General features: G+C 37.0%; 1 protein-coding gene across 16 annotated transcripts in view; it reads right to left on the bottom strand.

Annotated features, from left to right (window-relative positions):
* EYA4 (EYA transcriptional coactivator and phosphatase 4) overlaps nucleotides 1-27,239 on the bottom strand; it is a 321,947-nt gene that overhangs the window by 43,005 nt on the left and 251,703 nt on the right. For 10 of the 16 annotated variants that reach the window (XM_047733823.1, XM_047733824.1, XM_047733825.1 and 7 more), the window contains 8 exons: nucleotides 23,555-23,647; nucleotides 19,137-19,203; nucleotides 17,846-17,988; nucleotides 17,559-17,702; nucleotides 15,653-15,732; nucleotides 11,827-12,010; nucleotides 2,894-3,030; nucleotides 1,345-1,428 (listed from right to left, as the gene is read on the bottom strand). In XM_047733823.1, the coding sequence (XP_047589779.1) occupies nucleotides 1,345-1,428; nucleotides 2,894-3,030; nucleotides 11,827-12,010; nucleotides 15,653-15,732; nucleotides 17,559-17,702; nucleotides 17,846-17,988; nucleotides 19,137-19,203; nucleotides 23,555-23,647 (932 nt within the window). The remainder of the gene's footprint in view (nucleotides 1-1,344; nucleotides 1,429-2,893; nucleotides 3,031-11,826; nucleotides 12,011-15,652; nucleotides 15,733-17,558; nucleotides 17,703-17,845; nucleotides 17,989-19,136; nucleotides 19,204-23,554; nucleotides 23,648-27,239) is intronic. The other 6 variants (XM_047733834.1, XM_047733833.1, XM_047733837.1 and 3 more) reach the window with 2 other exon arrangements.

Here is a 27,239-nt window from a genome sequence, read left to right as displayed (position 1 = left end):
AGGAGGAAATACTTGAGTGTAACTCATCATTTCTGGTCTAGAAGACAAAACTTAACAAAACTGCTAAACACGGCATGCTGGGCTGTCATGAGACCCTCGTAAATAATGAAACACTATAAAAACACAGGGAAGGCACTTCTCTAAGTGTAATATGTAAAGGAGCCAAGTCAGATGTAACTCTGAATACGGTAATTGAAGGCAGACCAAACATATTCTGAGTTGACTCCAGTCAGATTATGAATCCTACAGAGTCAAAGATTCAGACAGGAATGTCCTAAACCACTGCGGACCTGACAAGTGCTTTCTCTGACAGGGAGTTTCCTGATCTTTGTACTAGCACTTACACCGTGTACACCAACACAGTCATAAGAAGCTAGCTAACCACAAAAAGGATGGCAAGAAAGAAAGGAAGAGGAGTCACCAGACCATCGGTCTCTGAATTTGTGTGTGTGCGGGGATGTTATCCCCACTTGCTGTTCAAATGCTTATTCAAAGTTATATATAAAAAAAAATACTTAGTTTCATAAATCCAAAGGCTCTCTCAGACAAAAGATTATTTCCTTATTTCAACTGACATTCAATAGCAACATTTGGTGCAATAAGTGATTTCAAACAATTTCTTAAAATTTCCTTATTAGGGGCGCCTGGGTGGCTCAGTGGGTTAAGCTGCTGCCTTCGGCTCAGGTCATGATCTCAGGGTCCTGGGATCGAGTCCCGCATCGGGCTCTCTGCTCAGCGGGGAGCCTGCTTCCCTCTCTCTCTCTCTCTGCCTGCCTCTCCGTCTACTTGTGATCTCTCTCTCTGTCAAATAAATAAATAAAAAATCTTTAAAAAAAATTTCCTTATTAGAGGATAATATATGATTTTATAATGTTGCAAGTCCATTTTAATTTACAAAATAATTTTTTCTAAAGTGATTATGTCATAGTCAGAACCTTGCTTTTGAGGCAGAAAATTCAAAGGCATTCTGAAAAAAGAATTCAATGTCCAATTATTTTTGTAAAATTTGTCGGTTCTCACTAAGGAACAATGAGCCACTGAAAATTAATTATGAACAGATTTGACAGCCTACGATAAAAACACTTAATGTATTTAAATTGCTCTGGATTTTTTTTTTTTAAAGATTTATTTATTTGAGAGAGAGAGAGAGAGCACATGAGAGTGTGCTCTGGGGGAGGGGCAGCGGGAGAGAGAGAATTTCAAGCAGACTCCCTGCTGAGCGCAGAGCCCAACACAGGGCTTAATCTCTTGACCCTGAGATCATGACTTGAAATTGCTCTGGATTTTTGAACAAAATAAAATTCCAACAAGGTGCCTTGGGGTAAAATGTCTTGATCTTCTTACCTTGCCATACTTCTGGGCATAAGACCCTGTGAGCAGTGAGTGGAAAACAATGATGGTTTCATCCAAGTCCCAGACAAACACACGCTGAAGAAAAATACAAGTATCAAAGAATTATCAAGTTCTAAGGAAACAGAAATCTCTTAGTTGAAAACATCTGACTTTGTCGTTGGGCATCATCTCAATACCATTTTACAGGAAACTACTCTACTCCATTAATTTTTTTCCAAGTTTGCCAGATGTCACTGAGATAAAACCAGAGGGGGAAGAGTGATTTAAAAAAAAAGTCATAATAAGCTTAAATATCAGATGTCCTAATTTGAATGAATTCATCCAAATATTTACTTGCAGTTAATACCCCAAAAGACACACCTGAACTTAGGATATAAGTGTGCTTGAAATCTTATTTTAAAATCTCTCACCTCATGGATTCATGAAGTTTTGCAATTTGTGTAAAAATATTTTTTTAAAAAATATTTCAAAAAATCATTGAGCGATCCCCAGACAGAAATTGCAAACTGTAGACCTTTGGGTTAGATTAGGCCTTCAGAGGGGTTGTTTAGCTTGCACAGTGTTTAGAAAGATTTCAAATTATTGATCAACATTTCAGGATTAGAAGATTTCACACAAACATCAGGGTTCTGAGCACAGCAGGGAAACAGGAAGATACAACAATGCTGACTGACATTCCACGTGGCAGTGATTTGTGGGCCCTCTTCAACTGGGCCAATCCTCCCTGTTCCCCACATTCTGCCACTGGCTCCCTGGCCCTGTTCACTCATTTCTGTCACCTTCTGGGTTCCTGAAGGCACTGGAATGTGCTACTGTCCTTCAGGTGAAAGGAGTGATGCTTTTCAAAGAGGCACAATGACTATCATTTGATTTTATCAAGTCTGGAAATTTGGGTATTTTTCTTAATTGAAGAATGCAGTTGTGTAAGAAGTAACATAGTATGGTTAAGATAGTTTCCCTGATGTTTTAGAATAAAAATCAACCTGCTTGGCATGAACATATCTCAAAAGAGCTTTCAACCAGAGGAATAGGATGCAGAGAAGTTTTTATAGAGATAAAAATGTTATCATGTTATCAAATGATCGGAATTTTTCCCATTTTTCAGAAGACAACTTTTCTTTTCCATACAGATTAATTTCACCTTTTTTTCAAATTTTATTGACCCCCCAAATTTTATTCAACCATATAAACATTCTTCATTACCTTAATACTACTAAACAGAGTGTCTCTCAGATGATTATCCCACTAACAGTGACTTTATTTTGTAAATTTCTGTTTGTGTCAATTAGGACCAAAAGATGCAATTATCTCAGGTCTGGAATTTATAAAGTTCCATCGTTTTTAAGTTTTTAATTTTGCCATTACAATGGATGAAATCTCCAATTTTAGAGTTATGAAATCCCTACATGATGAGATCCACTCATTTCATGATACTTCCTTCTTTTTTTTAAGGTTGAAACCTTATGGAACCATAAGGTGTAGAATATCATTCAGTAAAATAAAACATCAGATTCCACTCCTTACGGATAAGTCAGCATACCTCCAGGTCACTGTCAGGAGGCGGGGAGGGATTGTTTTTCCGGCCTCTTCCTCGGGATTTTGACCCAGAACTCCTGCACGTTCTCTCATCAAGATCTTTGATAGGTGTGGAAGGGCTCTGCACGGTATCAAACTCTCCTAGAAACAACATGACTTGTGTCAAGAAAAGCTCTTCATTTTTAGATCAGGTCTTTGTTATGAATTATCTTAACGAATCTTTATACAATAGAAAGCTCCTCCTGACAAAAAAGATTTATCATCCCAAATACACAAAATCCCCATTCAATTAAAAATTTTGCAGGTCACACAAATCCCCCATAGTTTCAATCTACATGATCTATTAAACCTGAATGTGTTTTATACTCTATGTGTCTTCACCTTCCTTGTCTCTACTGTCCCCTATATATCTATCCAGATTTAGCTCTGTTCCCCTCTTTTTATGTCAGAACTCAAAGGAGGGGATATCTTCTTCCGGATCAATCCCATCCCTCCACCTATAAACTTGACTCCCAACCTCACCCTCTAAGGGAATCGTGCTCAATTAGTTAAACCCTTTCTTAACTTTCTTCCCACCTCTTGCTTTTCTGTGGGCCACAAACAAGTTTAAAAGTCCTTCCCTTGACCTTGAATTTTCACTTAGAAGTTATCTGCTTGCTATCTTCTCTTTTTTAAGGGATATTCCTTAAAAGAATAGTACATTACATGACAGGGCTGTCCAAAAGAAATACGATGTGAGCCACAAATATAACCACATATATAATTTAAAATTTTCTAGAAGCCACAATAAAAAATGTAAAGAAACATGTAGAATTAATTTTATTTGTATATACTAATTGAGCCAATATAAACACAATATTATCATTTCAGCATGTGACCAACATGAAAATTGTCAACAACATGTTTTACATAATCTCCTTTTCATTCTAAGTCTTTGATCTCCTGTGTGTATTTTACACTTACAGCAGACCTCCAACTATACTAGCCCCGCTACAGGTGCTCGACGGCCACTCATGGCCAATGATGACAGTAGTGGACAGCCCATGTGTCTCCACTTGCGGACATCTGATTTGTCATGATTGCTTCACCAAAACCCTAATAAAACTACTCTTACTCAGAGTCCTGTTAGCCACCTAACCAACAGATGTAATAAACAGATGCAGTCCTTATCCTTATCCTGGATGCCTGAGCTGTGTTTGATCCTCTTAAACACCACATCCTTAGAGCCATTATTTGGCTTGTGGTCTCCTAGCTCTGGAAGTTCTCTCACCAGGCCTTCTCTGTCTAGGAGACACGCACTCCTTTTCCTCCTCCCATTCCTTGTATGCTAGTATTTAAGAGTTCCAACCTTCCGCCACTGTCTTCCTTATTCCACACCATCTGGACGATCTAATCCTCTCATGGGTTAATCACCTTCTCTGAGATGACCCATACATAAACCCATACCTCCAATGAGGCCGCATCCTACAGAAGTTTTAGACTTTTTATCTAACTGACCTCTGCATGTCGCCTAGGTACCTGAATGTCTGACATGTCTACAACTGGGGGTGGGGTACCTTATAAGGAAAGTATACTGAGCTGTGGCAAATCTGTGGGAGTGGGTTTGCATAAACCAAAATGACAGTGAGGTCCTCACAAGTAACAAGGGTCAGACACACTGTAGGACTTGAAGCATTTCACTCAATCTCTCTGAATCTCTTTCTTTTTATATGAAAGCATGGACAAGAGCAGCTGCTTTCTGAATTACTGAGGCAAAAATGATTTATGTTTAATTTGATGTGAATTATATATGTAAACATTTCTAGGAGAGTCTGAGGGTAAACTACCTTTAAAATTAAATTACTACACTTAAATCTAAAGAAGTTATAACGATATGCTTTGTCATAAAATTAAGGAAAAATAATTATGAGGACAGCCAAGTAGTTATTAATCTAAATAAACAAATCTGAACAGGCTAGACAGTATCTAGGTCATATTTCTTCCGAGATGTTCTAAATAAACAGTCACTTTTACATAGCTCACTTGTAATTATTTCCAATGGTTATAACATTTTCTTTGGGAAACACTGTGCGTGTCAGGACAGCACCAAAAGAAACCACGTGTCTGTGCTTCAAGTATTATTTGCTCTTAAGACATTGTTAGCGTTGTTCCTATGATAGGTCTCTGTTAGTGACTGTGTCAGCGTAGACAATGTAATAAAGGCTCCATAGTTTTCAGTTGAATATTGATTGTCCCATCTTAGAGTAAATTGTGTTTCAGCTTGCACAAGTATTAAATGAGAGCTTTAGGTATTTAAATACATGCAAACTTTAAAAAAATCACATAAAAATTCTTCTATTTTTAGTAATTTTTTAAAACAGAATTTTCATAAGGTTACTATGCCCTCCAAGTCAAGTGTTCTTGTTCTGATAAAATGCTGATTCAAATTAAGCCCCATTTATTAAGTAAGCTTATAATTTTTTGGATGACCTCCCTTAAAAACTTGTCTTTCTACTCATGATAGATCGATTTTCAGCTGTTAACTATCATGAGACACCTTTGCTCTTGCAAAAATGCAAGAGCTGAAAGGTTGAAAACTTGCAAAATTGCAAAGCCGTTGTGATCAGTTATGGGTGGCTGATTGTCAACTGGATCCAGAAAGAAGGAGTTTGGCAGAACAACTCAGCTATTAAATGAGCTGGAGAGCCGGCTGCTGAAGAGCAGGAGGAGGAAGAAGGGAAAAGGCTAGTCATAGGCAGTGTCCACGTTTCAATAAAAGTAGGATTTGATATCATTGATTTTTGCCAAGTTACAGAAGGATCTGAAAAGGGCTCTAAGAATCTGGACAAAATATGGACCCACGTGTTTTGATGAAAGTAAAGGCATATCATTTTAAGAAAACGATGAAGAGTAGCTCCATATTTATCCTTAGTATGTGTTACGCGCTGCCTTCTTTCTTAAAAAATTTCCTGAAATATGTGTTTGGCTCCATTCATTCATTCTGAGTCTCCTCATGTCTGTGAGATTCTTGCATTTTGTAACCTGGAGCAGTTGTTTGCTTTTTCCGTCATGTGGCTAGAACTTCCTTAAATGTGTATACTATGCTTTATTTGATTTTTGTGAATGAACATTAGGTTATTTGTAGTTTTAGGCAATTACAAATAAAGCTGCTATAAACATGCTTGTTCAGCTCTTGTGGACATAAGCTCCTATTCCACCAGGGTAGATTTTTAGCAGTGGGACTGCTGGGTCAGAGGAAGGTGTATGTTCATCTTCAGTAGACACTGACCACCTTTTTCTAGTGTGGTTGTACTAATTCACTCTCTGTCTAGCAACGAGATTTCTAGTTGCTCCGCATCCTTGCCAATACTTGGCTTTGCTAGCCTTTTATGATCTATTTTGGGGCTATGTTGGTCCCACTGTAGTTTTAATTAGCATCTTCTTGTTGAATAATGATGTAAAACACTTTTTTTCTTTTTTTGCCCATTTGGTATCTTTATGACATAACTGTTTAAATCTTTTGCCCATTAAAAAAAAAATGGTCTGGGGCGCCTGGGTGGCTCAGTGATTTAAGCCTCTGCCTTCGGCTCAGGTCATGATCTCAGGGTCTTGGGATCGAGCCCTGCATCGGACTCTCTGCTCAGCAGGGAGTCTGCTTCCCCCTTCTCTCTGTCTGCCTCTCTGCCTACTTCTGATTTCTCTCTGTCAAATAAATAAATAAAATCTTAAAAAAAAAAATGGTCTGGTCCCTAGGTGGCTCAGTTGGTTAAGCTTCTGCCTCCATCTCAGGTAAAATCCCAGGATTCTGGGATAAGAGTCCTGCATCGGACTCCTTGCTTGTCTGGGAATCTGCTTCTTCCTCTGCCCCTCCTCCCACTGGTTCTCTCAATCCCTCTCTCTCTCCTCTCAAAAAAAAAAAAAAAAATCGTTATCTTTTTCTTATTGATTTGTCAGAGCTCTTTATTGTAAAACATTCTCTACATATATATGTCTGACTTAAACTTTACTTTAACCCAGTGAATCTGGTCCTTCATTATCCTCTTTTAATAACAGGAGAACCAAAGGCGCATGAGATTTTAAATTAACTTACCAAGATGAAATAGCTTGTATGCAGAATGCTGGTATGATTCCAAAATTCCTGCTTTAACCACTAGGTTATCCTTTCTCTCCCAAATAGCAACAGATCCTCCAGGTTTCCAGGTTACAAAGAGGTCAAACTTAAATCTGTTTCTACCCATCAAAAGAGTATACAGACCTCTTATAATTTTGTGAGGGCCAATGAATTCATCAAAAAATCTCCACAGTACAAGAGTAGGTCCTGATGAGTGCACCCGTGACATCTGGGTCCCTAGAGCAACCATCCAGGCGAACAGTTCTGACCTCTGTATCTTTGGATGGTGCTATCCTTTCTTCTGATAAAGGGCAAAACCAGGAACTTGAGCTCAGCTGGTCATTAAAAATTTGTTGACACTTTTTTTTTTTTTTTTTAAGAGAAAGCTGTTAATTCTAGTGTCTCTGCCAAATTTCACTCAGGTAATGGCACTAGGGTACATTAATGCTGCAGGTAGGGGGAAAGTAAATTGGCAGAGAAGTTAAATGTGGTCAGTCCTTTCTATCTAAATCCCCTTGTTAGCTTCACTTAAATGAAGGAGCACTTTGCCTGCCTTCCTGTCCTTGTGTGAAATGCCATGAAGCTACGGAAATTCTACCGAGTTCTGCCAAAGAAACCAGTTTCTTTTCAAAGAGTAAAGTGATCTTATTATATCCTTTACATTTCTGAAGTACCTGTAAAGTTTAATTAGCTAATGAATTGTAATGCTTGCCAAGGTCTCAGAGTAGAGGATGATACTGTTACAAATTACTGATTATTTTTCATTTTCAAGATGTTTAAAATACTGAAAGAGCGGGAGCTACAAAAATTTGTAATGTTCATCACACTTTTTCAATGCAAATAAAAAATATAATATGCCTGAGATAATCTCTGTTAAAGGCAAAAAGAGATCTTTATAAAGATAATATTAACTCAAATATCTGTTCTTAATCAGTATGCTAATGTTTCTTTAAATACATTGTCGAACTGCCTAATAAGGTAAAGTCAAGAACTGAATGCTATTTGCAATTTCCAAATAACATCAGCCATTACCAATTGCCCTAGGGTTTTCTTGGGCCAATATTATACGTGATTGAATAATTCTCCTTTAATTAGTACGTAATGAATAAGTATACCTTCTAAGCTTTGGCTATTTAGATGCAACTTAATTTCCAAGTCTATGTCAGAAGAACCACCAGCTGTCTCTTAGAGAACATAAAGTATGTTTCTATTTTAAAAACGAGAGCTGTGAACAGTTAATGATTTATGAAGAACTATGAATTTAATTGTTAGGTCTCTGTGTTCAGTCCAAAAGACAGAGCTGGTCAATGGGAAATACTTTTCATACCCTTGAACTAAGTACCTCAAAATTCATCAATAACAAAGAAAAATCCCACAGTTATAAACTGGTTGATTTGGATACATGCCAGAGCTAGAAAAACAAAATCAAACTTAAAACTACATTGCCTGAAGCGCTGGGGTCACAGAATTCCCTAAAAATCCAGATATATTACTGTTATAATTTTGGTTAAGAGAATAATACAGTTACAAGTAAAAATGATTTCTTCTTTAATTTCAACAGAAAGTCTGATAAGACCTGAAAATTTTATAAAACTCTATTTGTTGGCATTAGCAATCAATGGAAAGCTAAAAAAATTGCATTCTAATAGTACTATGAGGATGTTACACATGGATGTGTGACATCCAAAGTCATACATTCAGAATACCTACATGCCTGCATTTAGTATTTTTAATGTAAGCAAAATAGCTATTCTGAATATTTATTATTCTTTAATTAATGGAAAGTGCCCATCTGTGTCTTTCCTGGAGAGAAACTTTTGTGATCACACTGAAATTAGAGTAAAATACACAACAGCAAATTCGAAGTGTTATCCAACGGATATTATATTTGAAAAGCAAGTGGTTTTCACTCATGGTAGTTCTATTCTAGTGCACTCAAATACTGTCTGTTGGTCCTGGTCCTGTTACTCGGTCTCCAGTACCTTGGTGATCAAATACTTGTGTGATTTTGTTTTTAATACAGTCATCCTACCCTGTTTCCCTATGCATTTACTACGGAAAAAAATCTTTCACAGTGTGATAAGACATCCCCTTATCTAAAGTATCTGTAGTATCCATTAAGCAAGTATTCTAAAATCATGTTTTCTTCTTTCCTCTTTCTTTCTTTCTCATCTTTTCTCTCTCTCTTTCCCTTCCTTCCTTTCCTTCCCTTCCCCTTTCCTTCCCTTCTTTCCCTTCCCTCTCCCTCTCTCCCTCCCTCCTCCCCCCTTCCATCCATCCATCCATCCATCCATCCATCCATCCATCCATCCCTTCTTCCTTCCTTCCTTCCTTCCTGCCTTCCTTTCCCTCCCATCCTTGCCTCCTTCTAGATTCATGCACAGGGTCTCACACATGCATGTGCATGGTGTGGGGAGTGGCAGCAGGAGAGGGAGAAAATCTACAGCAGACTTACTGCTGAGCTGGGAGACCAATATGGGGCCTGATCCCATGACCCTGAGATCATAATTTGAGCCAAAACCAAGAGTCTGACCCTTAATCAACTGAGCCACCCAGGCACCCCATACATTCTTTCACTTAAGGTAATATTTTTGATGAAATGTAACTACTGGCTCAAAGAGGATCAGGACAGATTTAACACATGGGATTTAAGCTGAAATGAAGGTAAGGCAAGTGAGGTACAAAAGGTGTGAATTTTAAGGGCCTTGAGAATGAATGCCTCCCTCAGTTTTGTACCCTGTCCTTCCCCGGCCTTACTTAGTCTCAGCCCTGCACAAGATACAACCACTCCGAGAGGCTGGGGCTAGATGAAAAACCTAAATAGGAGCCTTAAGGGGACAAGGACTGGAAATTCAAGAGGGCTGTGTGGTCACGGAAGGGAGGCTCTGAAAGGAAGATAAGGAGAAAGAACTGAAATGTAGGAGCACCAAAGACAAAGTCTAGTAGAATACTAGAGAGTTTTTCCTTGGAGCCACAATTAGAGATATTCTGAAGAGGGAACCAAAAAGAAATACCATTATTTCATCAATTCATGATCTGAGCATATCTTGGCTATTACTTGAAGTGTTAGCTTCATTTTTACTTCTTTAGGTTCAAATTAGTTTCTTGCTAACATTCTTGTATTAGCTAGCATTTTCCCTTTCCAACACTCATACAGTTTTAATTATTTGCTTGAGATTTGTCTTGTTTGTCAAATGGAAGCTAAAGGTATGCAGAGATCTCATTCCCTACTGGAATATTGGCAGTATCTGCGACCTATTAGGTACTCATAAATAATTGTTAAATGGCCTTAAATCTTCTTGGAATCACGGGTCCACTTAGAAAGAATTTATAGTGTTGTTACCATGTTTCTTCATCTTCTTGTCCTTCCAACTGGACAAAAAAAAGATAAGTCCAACTGGACTTTTTTGTCCAACTGGACAAAAAAAGATAAGTTTGGATCTTGCAAATAACTGAAGCCAGAAAAAAAGAGCTTGAACATACTAATGGTGACTATAAAAATTCTTAACTTCATTTTTCTTATTGAATCTTGGTAATACTTTATATATTCTAGATGCAAGCCCTTTATCAGATATATGTTTTCCAACTATTTCCTCCAAATCTGTGGCTTGTGTTTTTATTCTTGTGACAGTGTCCTTCAAGGAACAGAAGTTCTTGATTTTACGAAGGCTTATTTCCTTTCTTTTATAGATTGTGTTTTTAATGTCATGCTATGAAATCTTTATGTAACCCATGGCTGCAAAAATTTCCAACATGTTCTCTTCTAGAAGGTTTATAGTTTTAGTTTTTATTTGTATGGTATATGGTGTGAGTTACAAGTCAAGATTCTGTCTCGGGATTTGTTTTTTGTTTGTGCTATTAATGTTGTTATTTTTGCATATGGATGTCTAATTATTCCAGTACCATTAAAAAAACAAACAAAAAAACCCTTTATTCTCCAACGATTTCACACCTTTGTCGAAGTTTCCATTTTTGAGTGTATGCTTACAGGTCTATTTCTGGACTTTCTATTCTACTCCATTGTTCTATGTATCTATCCTTTTGTCAATACCACACATTTTTGATAACTGTACTTCATAATAAGTCTTGAAATCAGGCAATGTCAGTCACCAAACTTTGTTCTTATTTTTCAAAATTATTTCAGCTAATTTAGTTCCTTTGCCTTTCCTTTTAATTTTAGAATCATCTTGATGACTTCTTCAAAAAGTCCTGCTGGAATTTTGAATAAGATTACAATGAATCTTTATTAAATTTGCCTTTAGCTTGAAATACTTCAGCTGTGTCAGCAAATTCAAGTCCAGTGGCACTGCAGATAAGCTTCTGACAACGAAGAATACAACGGATCTTAAGTAAGTGCTAATCAGAGAAAGATATTAAACTACCTACCAATGATCCTACACATCCTAGGAATGTAGGAAATGTTCACTGCCTGGAGCTCATGAGGATTCACAAAGATGAAAGAGCTACACAGGCTCTCAAGCTTAAAGGAAATACTATCAGTTATACCCAAAGAAAATAATATTACTACAGTCTTTCCATATTGTCATGATCTTTACAAAAGAAAGGATTAGTCAGGCAAACGTTCCACTGACCTTTTTATATCCATATGCATGCATATATATACATATATATATATATATATATATATGATCACTTGAAATTAAAATCTCTTAACCATCCACATCTAAAAGAAGGGTTTTTTGAAACGCTGGAAGAAAAGCCTCATCTTACATGGCAGTATTGGCCCAGATGAAATATCAGCATCATTAGATGAGGACTTTGAGCCTGGGCTCCAAAATGTCTTTTCCCCCATATAGTAGACCCAGCAAAACATCAAAGTATTTCACCTGGATGAAGATCTGTACCTGGTTGGCTGGTCAGTCCTGGGAGAGATTCCTGCAACTGATAGGTTGAGGTCGACGACGATGTGCTATCAGCCGTGTTATTTGACGTCATATATGCCCCGTACGTGGAGGCTGAGTAATACTGTGCATACTGGTTTTGGCCAAAGGCTGTGTAGGATGGGTAATCCTGAAAGAAGAATTGAGACGTATGTGTCCTTGAAGGAGAAATTACTTCTGGTTCAAAGAAAAGAAATCACTATGGTAACTAAAAGATTAGTATTTGGTTCCATTTGTTTTAGAGTCCCCAGTTTTGAGGTGATCCTAGCGAGTTCACACAGTTACGAACTACCCTGCTGGCTTCACCAACCAGGTCCAGCACATAACTCTCCAACTGCCTAAAGGCTGCACATGCCTCACGTAACCACAATTACTTATCTGGGGATGTACGTCTTAAGGTCTTAGGCGAAAGAGTAAATAAAAGAAAATAGAATAACAGAGTTTTTTACCCATGCTTTCATAGGCTATGTGTCATCTAAGGTCCTGACTTAAAGTCCCTAGTGAGGTTTTTAAATATTGAGTTTGCCTCATTTGCTAGAGAAAGAAGAAAGCATTGGGTCAACTCCTCTGACCTGCCTTTTATTAAAAAATTCTAAGAACCTTAAAGTAATCTAAGTAATCCTTCAAAATCCTTTACATATTAAGATAACAAATAAGAATTTATTGTAATAATTTGTGTTTAATGTATCTAGCATGTTTTAGCCCAAATTGTTATCAGTGATGGTAAAACCTTGGTCAGGATTAAGATTCCCTAATACATGTTCCTAAGGGAACAAAGATACACATTTGATGTGGTTTTCAAAAAAGGAAAATATTTATGTAAGTAAATATCTGTATAAGCAAATATGTGTATTATCAGAAAGGATTAAGTAGAGATGACCCTTGACTAACATGGGTTTGAATTGCATGGGTCCACTGATATGCAGATTTTTTCAATAAATATAGAATATAGTACGGTAAATGTATTTTCTCTTCCTTATGATTTTCTTAATAATATTTTTTTCTAGCTAACTTTATTGTAAGAATATAATATATAACACCTATAACATATAAAGTCTGTGTTAATTGGCTGTTTAAGTCATCAGTAAGGCTTCCTGTCAACAGTGGGCTATTTCAGTTAACTTTTAGAAGAGTCAGAGGTTACACATGGCATTTTGACTGCATGGGGAGTTGGCACCCCAACCCCCGTTGTCTAGTTCAACTCTAGTATGGCAGGAAACGAAAATCTGTTTGCTAATTTCAGGATCTGATGTTCCCCATCACCACCTGTAAGCTAAGGAAAACACCTCTCAACAACACTTGGACAAAGCTCCTAGCAACCTGTCTTTGTCAGAGTAAGACACACACAGGGAATGTTCAAAGGCGTTAAGTGGATTCACCCATTTAATCCTCACACCCGCCTACATGCTACTGTTACCCCATTTTTCACTGAGGGGGAAGAAGGCACAGTGTGGTGAAGTGATCTGTGCGCTCGAGGTCAGACAGCTAGCAAATTTCAGGCTGGAACTGGTCCCCAGAGAGGCTGACTCTGACGTCTGTGTGCTGAAGCTCTCCCTGAGGCTACTAATGTCCTTACGGGAAGATGAAGTGACTTAGAGGAAAGGTCCACACTGCTAGCTACTGGTGACTAAAACATCTTTTTGTACTCAAACATATCTCAGAGATCCCCCCCTTCCCTTCCTCCCACTACTGTCACCCTGGTCCAAGCTACCTTCATTTCCTGTTGGAGCCAGTGGACCAGTTTTCTAATTTGTCTCATTTCCAGGTTTAGTTTTCTCCAAAGTGCCTAAAGCCAGAGTGATATTTTCAAAACAGAAACTGTATGACACTATGCTCCTGCTTGGAATACCCTAATAGCTTCCCATTGGGCTTGGAATAAAACTGAAATCCCTCACAGAGGGATACACATACAGAGCCCTGACTATCTTTATAAATATGCTTCCCCCTCTGCCCTCCTGCACAAACTAAACCCTCCCCTTCTTGGAATTCACTGGCACACCAAGGGTTTTACCTCTCAGATGTTTGGTACCTGCTACTTTCTATGCCTGAAACACCCTGGCCCTCCTTCTTCACCAGTCTTAGAAGACGTCCTGAATGTTGCTTCTACAGACAAGCCTTCCACAAAATCTTCCCTACTCAAAATTAGATGTCTATTAATATTTTTAATAGACTCCATTCTGACTCTTCGTGCTTTCCAATTCTATATTTATTCATGCATTTACTGGTTTATCGTCTGCTTCTCTTGGCAGTTGGTGATATCCAGGAGGCCAGAACCAGGTCCTATCCACTCTGGTCCTCACTTACATGTCCCCAGCATACAGACCAGGTCCTAAGACATAATAACTACTCAATAAGTATTAGCAAAACTAATAGACTGGCATTCCAACCATGGTCTAAGATATAGGTTATGAGTCATATTGGAGCCACTGTATTTTTAAATGTTTAGATAGTATTGGATCTGTTTTATGCTATAAATCTTTCTTCTCCTTTATGAATCTTTTATAAATCCTCCCAAGTAGAACAGAGTAGTCTTTCCTTTATGCTATGCACCACTCTGCCTAGTGTATATTTCTACTATTATATTCATTATATCCTACCCTCTGTTCATATTATTTTCCTATCTGTTTCTTTAGAATTGCTTCCTTTATTCCATTTATTCCATTATTTTTGAATCTTCAATGCCTGGTCAAAAGTCTAATGAATAATAAGTGCTCAATAAATGTTTCCTGTATCAACAAAAAAGTAAGTAAAATGAAGCTACCTGGATTATCAAAAATTCTCAATATTTTTCAATATAAAATAGACATACCAGCTTTGATGTTTAATGTTTTAAGAAACCATTTTTTCTAACTAATGCCAAATTACACAATTTAATTCTATGAAAAATAGTATTTTTCCACACTAATAATCACAATTTCTTTTTTGCCTTTTGTTACATTAATAAACATTAAAAGAAGGCAATTGATATAATCCCTTCAATAAATCCAAAGAGCGCACTTGTGCAATAACTTAGATTTTAGAATATATAAAAGTCCAACAACTATGTTAAAGTAAAATAGTGTATTGTCCACCAAGGAAATCAACTACGCTTCTATCTCAACGACTCTGAACTTGACAGAACTAGGAAATAAGCACAAAAGATTCTGAAGCATCAGTATATTCACCCATCGCAAATGTTCATTCTTGCTCCACACACAATTCTAACAAACTAGATTTTAGAACTCACAAAAATACTAAGAAAGCATAATTAAGAGGAGGACTAAGGACTACTAGAGGCAAGCACCCTGACAAAAGCAAAAATTACAGCTATCAGGAAAGTAGGAATCAAACATTTATTAAAATGAACCACAGAACTAAAAGAAAAAAAAAATCCAAGAGGCATTTGGTTTAGTAGCAAATATTCTGTACTATCAATGTCATAACCTACTTATGGGTTGTAGTTCAATTTCTTAATTAATTTTCATAATAACTTTTCAAAAATGAAATTATGTTTAGTAAACAGTTTAAAATAATCGGAAAATACACAATATATTTTGTAGTTCTGTGCCAAATGATTAAAATAAAAATCATGGCTTAAATGTTTAAAGGACAAACAATCAGAAAACCTAAAATACCCAGAATAACACAGATCCCAAGAATTCTGGGAAGCTAATTTTTTACCACCTTGAAAAAACCTTTTTCTAGGAGAGTATACACTTACATGATAACCCGAAACTATCTTCAAAGATCTGAAACAGACACAAAAAGCCTAAATACAAAAAAGCTACTATACCTGTTGTGAACCACTAAAATTTGTTGAATTGGAGACTGAATTATTTGCATAAATAGTAGATGATGGTGCAAAACTAGAACCTAGAAATAAAGAAAAAATTGCACTTAAAAAGTATCTCTTTGCAAAATTATAAAAACATTTCACTTTGCAGAAGCCAATGAGAGAAGTATATTTTTAATTTTGTTAAGGCAACAAAACATGAAATTTGAAGTTGAGAGATTTATAAGGAAATGAGTGCTTAGCTCTATCCTTCTTGTGACAACAGATAAAGTCTTTGCTATAGATGTCTGTTGGACTAAACAGGAACACATGGGAACAGTCTTAAGGACAGCAGTTAACCTTTGAAGGTTAAATGCCTAGAAGAGCAGAGGTTTTCAAAGAATAAAATGTTATGCAGACAGAGTACTCCTAGGAAGCTACCGGAACTTTCAAATGGTCATACAAGCTGCATATGCACACAGAAACCATTTGAGCTAAACATGTGGATAAGGTTAGCTTAGGAAACATAGAACCAACTTAGAACTGATGCTTGCAGCACCCTGTCTTTCCTTTCCTCCTCTGTCCTTTCCTTGGAGTCAAGAAAGATGTGAAGTAGGATTCAGACTAAGTATAGTACAGTCACATAGGGCTTGAGAGCCTTCAAAGATTTGACTACAAAGTTAGAAATTTAATTGTTTTTTAAATTATTTTTTCAATTAAAAACAAGTGAGATATCAATTTAAAGATCATTTTTTAAACATATGTTCCATGGAATGGACTTATGAAGAAGTAAAATGAAAGACTACTGACACAGCTGATTACTTGTTTTATCAGTGTGTTTAGAATTGCAATAATATTATATAATTAACACAAACTGATCTGGCCCAGAATATCCAACATGAAGTATTGAGGGGACCAATGAAAATGTACTCATGGTTGCTTTCATACTCCTAACTGACAATGTGTGGCCCACTGTGGCTTTAACATTTATGTAACTATATTTCTATATATACTACTATATTTCTACAGTTTAGGTAAAAAGAGATCTGCCCTTTCAGCCAAAAAGGTCTAGGTAATTATTTCACTTTAGTTGTACTAAAATTTCAACACTGGGTTGATTAAAAAAGTATGATTTACATAACCCCAAATGTATGACAGAACAGACACAATGACAGAAAGCTTTTAATGCATTTACTATGTCACTAAAATTCTTTCTGCAACTACTACATAATGACCAAATGTAGAAGCAAAATTAAATACTCAGATGCAGAGGATTGTTGCTGGGGGGGGGGCGAGTACAAATTATATAAATATTTCTAGCATTAGAAATATTTATATTTCTAATTATATATTAGAAATATATATTGAATTGATTATATAATGAATATATTGAATATACAGAATTATATTAGTAATTATACAAATATTTCAAGTAAGAAATAAAGTATTAATAGAGGAGAGGTATTTGAGGAATGAACAGAAAACCCAAAATAGTTAAACGGTAAACAGGACTTAGAAAGGTATTAATTCAATTTTAAATATAATCAAAGCAGCATTACACACTTAAGGAATATGGACAAGAAAACACACATGAATCTTTGAACCTCACTTAAATAGACGTCTGTGTATGACTGACATGGCTCGGAGGTTACTCTGCTTGGACTTAGTGTCCTGCCAATTTCATACAACTTCAACTTAAGTACTGAAATTTGGTATAGGTCACGTTTCCTGATGTATATTCAATTCTTTCCACCATGTTTTTTTTGTTGTTGTTGTTTTTCCTCTTCTCTAGCCATTTGTCTTTCCGGATGCAAACAGCAGTAACAATTAAAACCATTTTCACAAAGGCATATCCCTATTCTGAAGCCAAGGAGTCTCATCCAGAGAATTCCTCCTCGCGTAACATGCTTCCTGTGCGGTGGCTTACCTGGCATCTGGTAAGAATACGGCGTCTGGCCTGGCTGTGGGGTGGAAAACCCTGGGCTGTAACTGAGGCACCCGCTCTGTAATGGGGATGGGGTCTGTGAAAGTCCACTCTCCGTCTTGATGCCTGGCAACATCACGCCCAGATCTGTTTGGGAAATGCAGAGCACAGACCCTCGCATTAGTAGAATGACCTTGCTCCTGAGTTGTCACTTACACTAGAATATCTAAGTACTAGGCAGCAGGATTACCCGCTCGTAAGCAAAGAAACAGAGAAAAGAGGTATGATACCGTAAGTGGGCAGGCTGTATGGCTGTCCTGTCTGTGAGTAGGCTGTGTAGACCGCTGGCTGCTGCATCCCCGAATACTGAGTCTGGCCTGCGTAGGCAGACATCGTTTGAGCTGCTGGTGTAGAAAGAATGTGTGGATAGGGCCTAAATATCAGAAAAATAGCATTACTGTGGCAACAAAGACTGCACATTACTTCAGACAGCTTAGATTCAGTGAAACCTTATCATAGCCAGGAAGTAACCCTCTTCTTCATCCACAATACAATTCTAACAACAGGGAAAGGACAAAAGTCCAAACGTCCGGAGCCCGGGCTCTGCTACCAGTCAGTATAGCGACTTGGGACAAATGACTTAAACTCCTTAAAGACTTACGTCTCACCTATATCATGAGACATCTGGATCAGATATTAGATCTAAAGTCTTCTGTCTACAGCACTTGTTGACCTCTGGAATAGTATCTCAATTAATGTGCGGACCCGGGAAGTGGAGCCCAGGCCAGTTAGCATGCTCATGAGCTTACCTACAGTTTCTACCTACAGTCTCCCCTGCTGCTATACCACAGACACACAAGTCATGAAAAGTCCTACCAATTCTCTGCCAAGAACAGGACATTTTAAAAAAAAAGAAAAGAAAGGAAAAAGGTAGGCAGATGTTTCCTGAAAAGAAATGGAATGCCACTCCCTTTATTGTGCCACATTTTACAGAATGTTCCCGAATGGATATCCAAACCCCAGTCTGTACTTAAGGGTAGAGACTGTAGCTGCTCCAAAGAATAACATTTAAATGTGTGTGGATCATGACTCCAAAACCTTAACACATCTGGCTGATTGCAACCAAATTCAGATATATACCTAATATTGTTAAATTTGAAATTTCTACCCCTGCCTTCAATAAGTTGACTTTGTTTGTTGTAAAAACAATGGAGCACATTATTCTAAAATATGTGCCTGAGAACTTGAAATCCCATGAAAATGATGTTATATGGAACAAATTATGAAGGGTTAACGTTTGAATAAGATGTAATCTTTTCAGATTTTCCTTAAGCTAGTCAGCATTTTTGAATTTTCATTCAGAAATCAGTGTTTTCTGGTTTGAGCTTGACGCTTTCCTCGAGGTATACAAAGATCCAGAATTAAAGGAACTGTCTGGACAAACAGGAGTATATCTCTGTTCCTGGATTTGTATAGGGTATTTGTCCATGTCTAACCCACCCAACTGCTCTGTGCAAGCATCCATCTATTCAACTATCTATGACACACTTACATACACAAAGGAATCTACTGAGCACTTACTTGGAAGGATATAGCTGTGGGGAATATTGATGTGCTGATCTGGGGCTGTAGCCACTACTTGTTATTACTGTAAGACACAAAAAAACCAGTGCAAAAAAAGTTGCTTCGTGAATATGTTTCACTAGAATGACAAAGCCAGTTTGAAGAAATTATCATGTTCAAGAGATGTTTCTACAAATTCACTCATTTTCTAAACAGAAAAAAATCATTTTCTAAACAGAAACAGATGCCTAAATATTTTCTTCTAATGGAACTGCTTCAAGTTTGGTCTAAGAGCATAAAATGAAATCTCCTCACAATCCTTTCTCTTCGTCGTTCTTTCGCGTTCTCACATCAGTAGCATATTCTTACGTACGATTAAGTAGGAATAAATATCCTTGATTCCAGACCATTATGATTTCGTGACAAAGTAAATTTTTAAAAATTTTCAGACTTTAGGTTTTATGTTTTAAATTCCAACTAGGAGCAACTTACTGCTCTTCCTCCATATCTATTCTACTAAAAATACAATAAAATTTCAAGAAAAATGCAAGTTTCCAACTGCATTTTGAAATTGTAAAATACTATCATTTACAGCCTCTAATTTTACCAATCAGATGAGCAGTTAAAAATGCAGAGTCCAAGATATCTGAGTACTAAGTGGAGTATGCATAGAAAGCATGAGTGGTAGCACACCATGTCTTACGAAACACCATTGCATAATACCCCAGCGATCATATTTACAAATATATTCTGAACTATCAGAGACAGCACTTTCTTGAGGAGAACTCAAAAAAAGTCAGGTCCTATTAACATTTTGTCCTAACATGCAGCCCCAAACTGGACTACATTCAGAAGTCTGGAAGTTTCTCTTAACCAACTGCCTTGACTAAGACAGATGTATTGCAAGTACATGGACTCCATAGTGTTGAGGCAGTCCCTTCAGAGCCAATCCATACTGGGCAAGCACACAGAGTGTCTTTATTAGGCCATCTGCTGTTCATTCACTTTTCAAAAAGATTAAAGTAGTACACAATGCAGTGCTGGAATTAGTTTAGTCTAATCAATCATAGTTATACTTCAAAGTACTGTGTCCTTCCTAAGTTGTTCATAATAATTCTGGAGCTAAACTTTGAGAATTGTAAAAGTGACAAATAGGTTTAGGTTGCTAACTATTTTATGAAACATGATATATTCCTACATCCAAATGCTATTAAGTACCCTTGTGATCTGTCATTTTGTAAACACATAGAATTTAGTGTATTTAAAATGCTATTTGGCCTGTAAGCTCTGAGTATGGAAAGTGTATTATGGTTTTTCATAGCAATAGCACAGACAGGAGGTGTCAGGTTCTAAATGTTTTAACTAAACAAAATTTAAGTGAAATTGCTATTTAAATTTGCAAATCAATTGACCAATGAACCATTAATTTTCTCCTGATTTATTAAAAGCTTAATGTTTAAAACTTTCAAATCACCTTAACGAGAACATGCTTTTCCTACCACACTACAGATGCTAAGCGTATATTACATAACAGCAATAGTGTTATTCCCCAGGAAATTCAGTCTGTTTCATTAACTCACATAATGAGCAAAAATATAGTTAAACGAGGCATAACTCCATGTGTTGTCACTTATTTATAAAATGTCATTTTATAGTAATCAATTCTTCTCAAGATTGCATATCACAAAACTGTTCCAAAGTGACATCAGAAAATGAAAAGAACTATCCACCAGAGCAACTTTTATTTAAAAAAAAAAAGCCAAAGAGCAAAAATATTTCAGAGAAAAAGCCCCATATACCTGAATGGAAATCTGAATATAGGATTTTCCTCCTGCTAATGAATGAATCTAGACAATATTAAAATAATGTACCCATAACAGTACCAAGGCTCAACATTTAAAATTTTTATTAATGTCTGTATGTTCACTTGCTAAATAGAATGCAAAACCTCTAGCTCAGAAAACTAAGATGTTCATACAAAACTTGCTTCTACACTAAAATGTATGTATTTATTCTAACTCATGAGTCTTCAGGTAACAGAAAACAACAAAATTTCCCTAAGGTGGGATAAGATTCCGCCGACCAGAATAAAGTCTGTTTCTACACAGGGCAGCTTAATCTCCGGTATGGTTTCTGGACTACCATGTACAGATTTCAGAGACGTTCCTCTCATTCCCCATTGTCATTTCAGTAAACAAGAGTTATTACCCAACACGCTCAACTCATTATATTCCATCATCTCTGCAAATAAAAGTAAACAAACTGCTTGTTTTCAAAATGTCCTGAAAGTTAATAAAAGCAAATTTCTATATAGTATTACAAGATTCTCAGAGGGTGATGCAAACAATTTTAAGGTTTTAGTCTAATTACTGTGACACCTTAGATCAGAGATTTTCAGTGGGGCAGGAGATGGGAAGTGAGGGAGCTGGGCAGGTAGGATTTTTACCTACAAGGGGACATTTAAAATGTCTGGAGACATTTTGGGTTATCATGACTGGGGAGTATTACTGTCCTTCTAGGATAGACAATAGGGATGCTGCTAAACCCCTTCCAATGCAGAGGACAGATCCTCCACTACAAAGAAAAAAAGAAAAAAAGCCAAATTTTTAATAGTGCTACTGTTGGGAATCCCTGACTTTGAACACTTTGTCTAAAGGAACCTGGTCCATGGTGCTAGAAATGTTCTATATCTGAGCTGTTCAACACCATAGCCACAAAAAGACCACAGGCAGCTCTTAAACACTTGAAATGTGACTGCTGTGACGAGAGACAACATTTTTACTTTTACCAAATTTTAAATAATTTAGACTTAAATAGCCACATAGGGCTAGTGACTATGGGACAGCACTGCCTTAGATAATTCGTAAAAGAAAACTGGATAACTATTTATAAAGATAATATGCATGAATTTTAGAGAGGATGACTGCTCACAACTATTTCTTTTTCCAATTTTGTATTTTCCAATGGACTATTATAGAAGGGACTGCCAGACTTGTCAGAACACGGCTCTGCACTCATTCATACCAGTGACCAGCTGTGAGACCTGGACCGTCTGGCCTTCACCACCTTTAACTTATCTGCACCTCTGTGCTCCTGCCTATAAATCAGATCAGAGACCTCTGAAATTTCTTGTGGGACTAACGTTCTACAATGCTGTCATTTAGTTTTCAATAAACTTGTGGTATGGTATTTAAGTATGCCAGCAATTACTTAGTATTTCCACTTCTTTCCCTAAAAATGTGTTCCCAAAGCATTTACTCTGCAGAAAGTTTTACAAGAGTTATGGCAGGTGAGCAGTAAAGACTGCTAGAGTAAGTTGGTACCTATTTATCTCGCGGGAGGCAAGTGAATTGCTAGAAAGGATATGAATTAGCACATACGAGTCTCAAGGCAGAGTGTATGAATTATTACCTCTTTCTGTCTGAAATACCAATATTTATGTGAATACACAGCAACTGCTCCCAATCAGTGTGAATTAACGAGGGGGGGGTTCATCTATCTCTATGAAAATGCAATGTATGCTTCAATATTATATTCAAGGACATACTTCCGCTCTTTATACCGGAAGCATACACACGTAAAACCTTTGTGTGTGAGAATATGGATGAAACGTAAGAAATATCGTAGTAGACCAACAGAACTACAATGTAAATTACCACAAAAATTTCTCTAGGTTTACTGTTCATCTTTGTGCTATTCAAATTCCTTCTCGGGTTAAAAAAAAAAAAAAATCCTTTCACCAGATAATAAACTAAATATTGTAGCTTAAAATCTTTAACGAAGTCAACTTAATGCGTGTCCTTTGTGCCCACCTGGGAGTTATCAGGTATTTATATTTAAAAGGATTGCTGTTTAAAGATACGCTATTGTTCTCTTTGAAGCACTAGGTGAAAGTAGTGCTCTCAGGCTGGGTCCTAATGCAACCAGCATGTGTCCTCCAGCAGCCCATTAACCTTTAATACTTGTCACTCAGCTGCTTACACAGGAGGATTTTTTTTTAAACGCAGAGAGGAAACAAGGTTATTTAGAAGGAATCAAATGGATAGTTTTACATCTCGAATGTTGGGAGAGAAGGGAGTTTTTTATGCCATTTAAATGGACAAGTTAAGGGAACAAAGCCAACGATTACGACCTAATGATTAAATTAAACACTGTATAAAATCATTACAAAGGAAGCCAGCCCCGCTTCTTTCTAACAAGGAGGTCAGAAGACAGTTTTGCTGTCAACTGCAAATCCAGTAAAAATGATTCCAAATATAATTTTTAAAAAATATACACTTCTGTCACCATTAGTTCTCAAAATAAACACATCAGACGCTAAAGTGATAAAAACCCACATTCTCGAAACTTCGTTTTGGTATTTATGCTGCTTATTTGCCAGCAAGATGATGTGTACCCCAATATGTAGGTAGCAACGCATGAGCTTGAGGCTTTACCTGACCCAGTAAAAGTGTCAAGGGCTCCATCTCCAGTGGTGGTTGCCGCTTCACTGCTGTTCAAAGGCTCTGTTTTGACTGCAAGGAGAGACACTATGTAGAAGAATAAGGACATGTGAGTTTTATTTCTAAATGTTTATCAAAGATGCTGACTGTTCCACTAGTGGCTTTTCCAACTACCATGGGCATGCAAGAGAACACTTGAGAAATCGATGAGGAAAGTTGTGTTAATTGAGCTTCTAAAAAATGGACATGCATTTCTAGAGGATTTAATATAAAAATCCTCTGACTAAGCTAGTTCTCTCAGATCTGGTTTTAAAGGCAGTCAACCTTATAAGGGGAAAGAGCAGTATACATGTTTGCATTTGTAACTCATCTAAGCACCCTCTGACATTAGAGTCAAAAGACAGAAAAAAGGAATCACAGTCGGTCCTTAGCCCATTTAATCCAAATCATAACAAAGAGATTTACTAGCTTATATTTTATTCTTCCCAAGGAGACATTTTTTTAAAAAACACATGATAGATTGCATAAAAGTACAATGGAAGCATATACAAATAAAGAAACCATGGGCCTGTTCCTGAGATGGATGGACAATGAGGCACACAATAAATTTCTGTTTTTAAATATCTAAACAGTCGTAAGATATTGGGGGTTTTATTTTAATGGTATAACAATTTTTAATGCATTATAGAGATAAGCAGAGAGAAAGATCATTTCTACAGCAGTTCTGAAAACTCTTTAAAAGTTTATTTCTACTCTGAAGTCATATATTTTGCCAAAATCCTCACTTGGGAATGATGTCGGCAGGCACACATCATTACTGTCATTATTAGATGCAGTGAGTAGGGGAAGGGGGCCGTGGAAAATCCTCGACCTGTTTTTGTCACACCATATTTTCCCTTTGTGGGCAAAGCTCTGCTACATACATCACAGCAGCAAGGGGATCAACTAAATTATTTTCTACTGAACACCTCTTGTGTTTCCTGGTTATGAATGGAATGATATAGTTAAATAACTTACAAGCAAGCAGAAAACTATGAAGAAGAAAGCTGAAGACTAGCCAACCCTGAGCAAACATGGCAAAAAGAATCCTGCAGTCAGAGTGTTCCCATCAACCAAGCAAGTCAGCAATGTTACTCTGTTAGAAAGGCAATCAACTAGCTGATAGAGAGCCATGCAGTAATGATTATGCTCTCTTTCCACACAAACAGAATTGACCGGAACCACCCCCTCTTCCTGCCCCACAGTGAGCCCTGGAGTTAACTTAGCATTCATGACTTAAGAATGTCCTGAAGAGGGGTGCCTGGGTGGCTCAGTGGGTTAAGCCTCTGCCTTTGGCTCAGGTTGTGATCTCAGGGTCCTGGGATGAAGCCCCGCATCAGGCTCTCTGCTAAGCAGGGAGCCTGCTCCCCCCCCCACCACCGCCTCTCTGCCTACTTGTGATCTCTGTCTCTGTCAAATAAATAAATAAAATCTTAAAAAAAAAAAGAATGTAGTGAAGATTTGCCAAAAGATTCAGAGGAGTACTGTAAATGTTGGAAAGCAGTAGTGAAGAAATTTGGATTACTTACCCTAGCAAAAGGGAAGTTTAAGCTTGCCCTATTTTTCAATAACAACAATAATCTGAGTCATAGGGTCTAGTTACTGTATAGTGATAAATAATGAATTGGTGGTGAAAACTTTACGGTAGTAATTTATATAGTAGTCTATTACATAGTGATGCATTTATAGTTATACCTGACTGCTAATTATATTTCCCACTACAAATTATTAACTACTACAAAACTATTTATCAGGAGCTTACTATGTGCTAGACCACTGACAGGGAGCTGATGGTTAAAACAACTCTGATGGATAGGAACCACTGTCTCCATTTTATATAACAGAAAGCTGAAGGGTGGGCTAAGGAGTTTGCATTCATTCCTTTGCAGGAGATGAAGAAACTATGATCAGAACTCAGGTCTTTAGGTGTCCATCCACAATCTCTCCATCATAACAGCCTGCCTTCGGGTATAAAAATGGCTATGTTCACCACAGGGACTCCTCACAAAGGCTCAGAGATGGATAAGAATGGCCTTATCCTCCAGCGAGCATACTTAAGAAAAAAAAACGTCAGAAATGAAAACTGCAAATATGAGAACAGGCTACTATAGTACATTTTCCATGTCTTCTCATGAAATTTCTTAAAAGGCGATAAGGAGCAAGTGTGAAAGCAGATAATAACAACACACACTTAAAAGATATTTAATATGTGCCAGGGGCTGCTGCTATGCTTTCCAGATATGAACTCATTTCCTCCTCATGACGATCCTATGAGATAGATAATATTATCATCTTACTCTTCAAATGACTAAGCTGAAGCACAAAGTAGCTAAATAACTTGCCTGTAGTCACATAGCTAGGAAGAACTAGAATTTGAGACCAGGTGGTATGGGATCAGAATCCAAATTCTAAACCATACTGCCTCTCAGGAAGCACGAATTATTCAAGAATTCCTTTCATCTGTATGAAGGTGATCCAGAGTGTGGCCAGGATGGATGTAAAGCTCTCTCTCTGATGTAATGTCCACGTTCGACTTCTGACAAAAAAGCACAGCCCAAAGCCTTCGGCAACACTAATACAGTGGACAGTCTCTTGAAACTTCTAAATTCTAATGCTGGCTAAATTCCTATATACATGGGCCTAAATCTATAAACAATACTTATAAAATCGTTGTAAAAAAATTCCGTATTTTGCTTGTGAATTGAGGAGGAAGGATCAGAACGTGAGCTGGGTCTAAAAAACTAGTCTAGAAGCCAGACATGAGGATTAGTTTTGTTACTTTGGATCCCAACTTTGTATTGATGTTGATTATAATCTCCTCAATTTGCATGTTTCAGGTGGTCAAAAGGAGGAGGAAGAAAAGGGAGACAAAGAGTTTGTAGTTGCATTCAGTATACTGGAAACGTTGCTCATTAAAATTTTAAAGGTCTGAATTCAGTCAACGACAGAAGAAGAAGTTTCATTTTACCAAGAAAAGGCATCTGTAAAAAGCATATGAAGAGAATCATAGATGTTAAGAAGCGTTCGGTGTACTAACATGCATGGATTTTAAAGTAATAATTCAACAAATGGATTTGGGGAAAAACTGCACATTATTGCTATTTATTTTTCACATGCAGGTAAGAACAAAAAGGAAAAGAGGGAAATTTGATTATGTTGCTACAGAAAGTAAATTATTCTCACATTAGGTCGACATCAACAAACATCTCTTGAGCGCCAAGTAAAATGCAAAATAATTTGGTTTGATTTTGTGAACAACAAAAAAAATAACATTAGGTAATAATAAATAGTTTGCTCCTCCAGGGGCAGAAAACCAAGAGAAGTGAAATGGACATTCCATATATGATTAGTTGATTAAAAAGACAGAATACAAATGAGTATCTTAATATTTATAAAACAGGTTACTAGGACAAAGGAAATACTATTTTAATTATAAAGTTTTGAAAAATGTTAAGTCATTTTCAATAAAGGTCCACATATATTTGAAATGTATTCTGATTTCTTTTGTCTTGGTTTTGCTTCTGTACTTTAAATTAAATATGCCATATACTTTTCTAGTGGCAGGCAACTTTGTTTTTAGTTAAATATGTGCAGGGCATTACTGGAAAGATATTCAACAATGAAACATCTTACTGTTTTC

Source organism: Lutra lutra, chromosome 6, assembly GCF_902655055.1.
Source record: "Lutra lutra chromosome 6, mLutLut1.2, whole genome shotgun sequence".
Classification (NCBI taxonomy): domain Eukaryota; kingdom Metazoa; phylum Chordata; class Mammalia; order Carnivora; family Mustelidae; genus Lutra; species Lutra lutra.
Note: the sequence above shows the minus strand (reverse complement) of the source record. Positions and strands in the feature narration are given on the sequence as shown.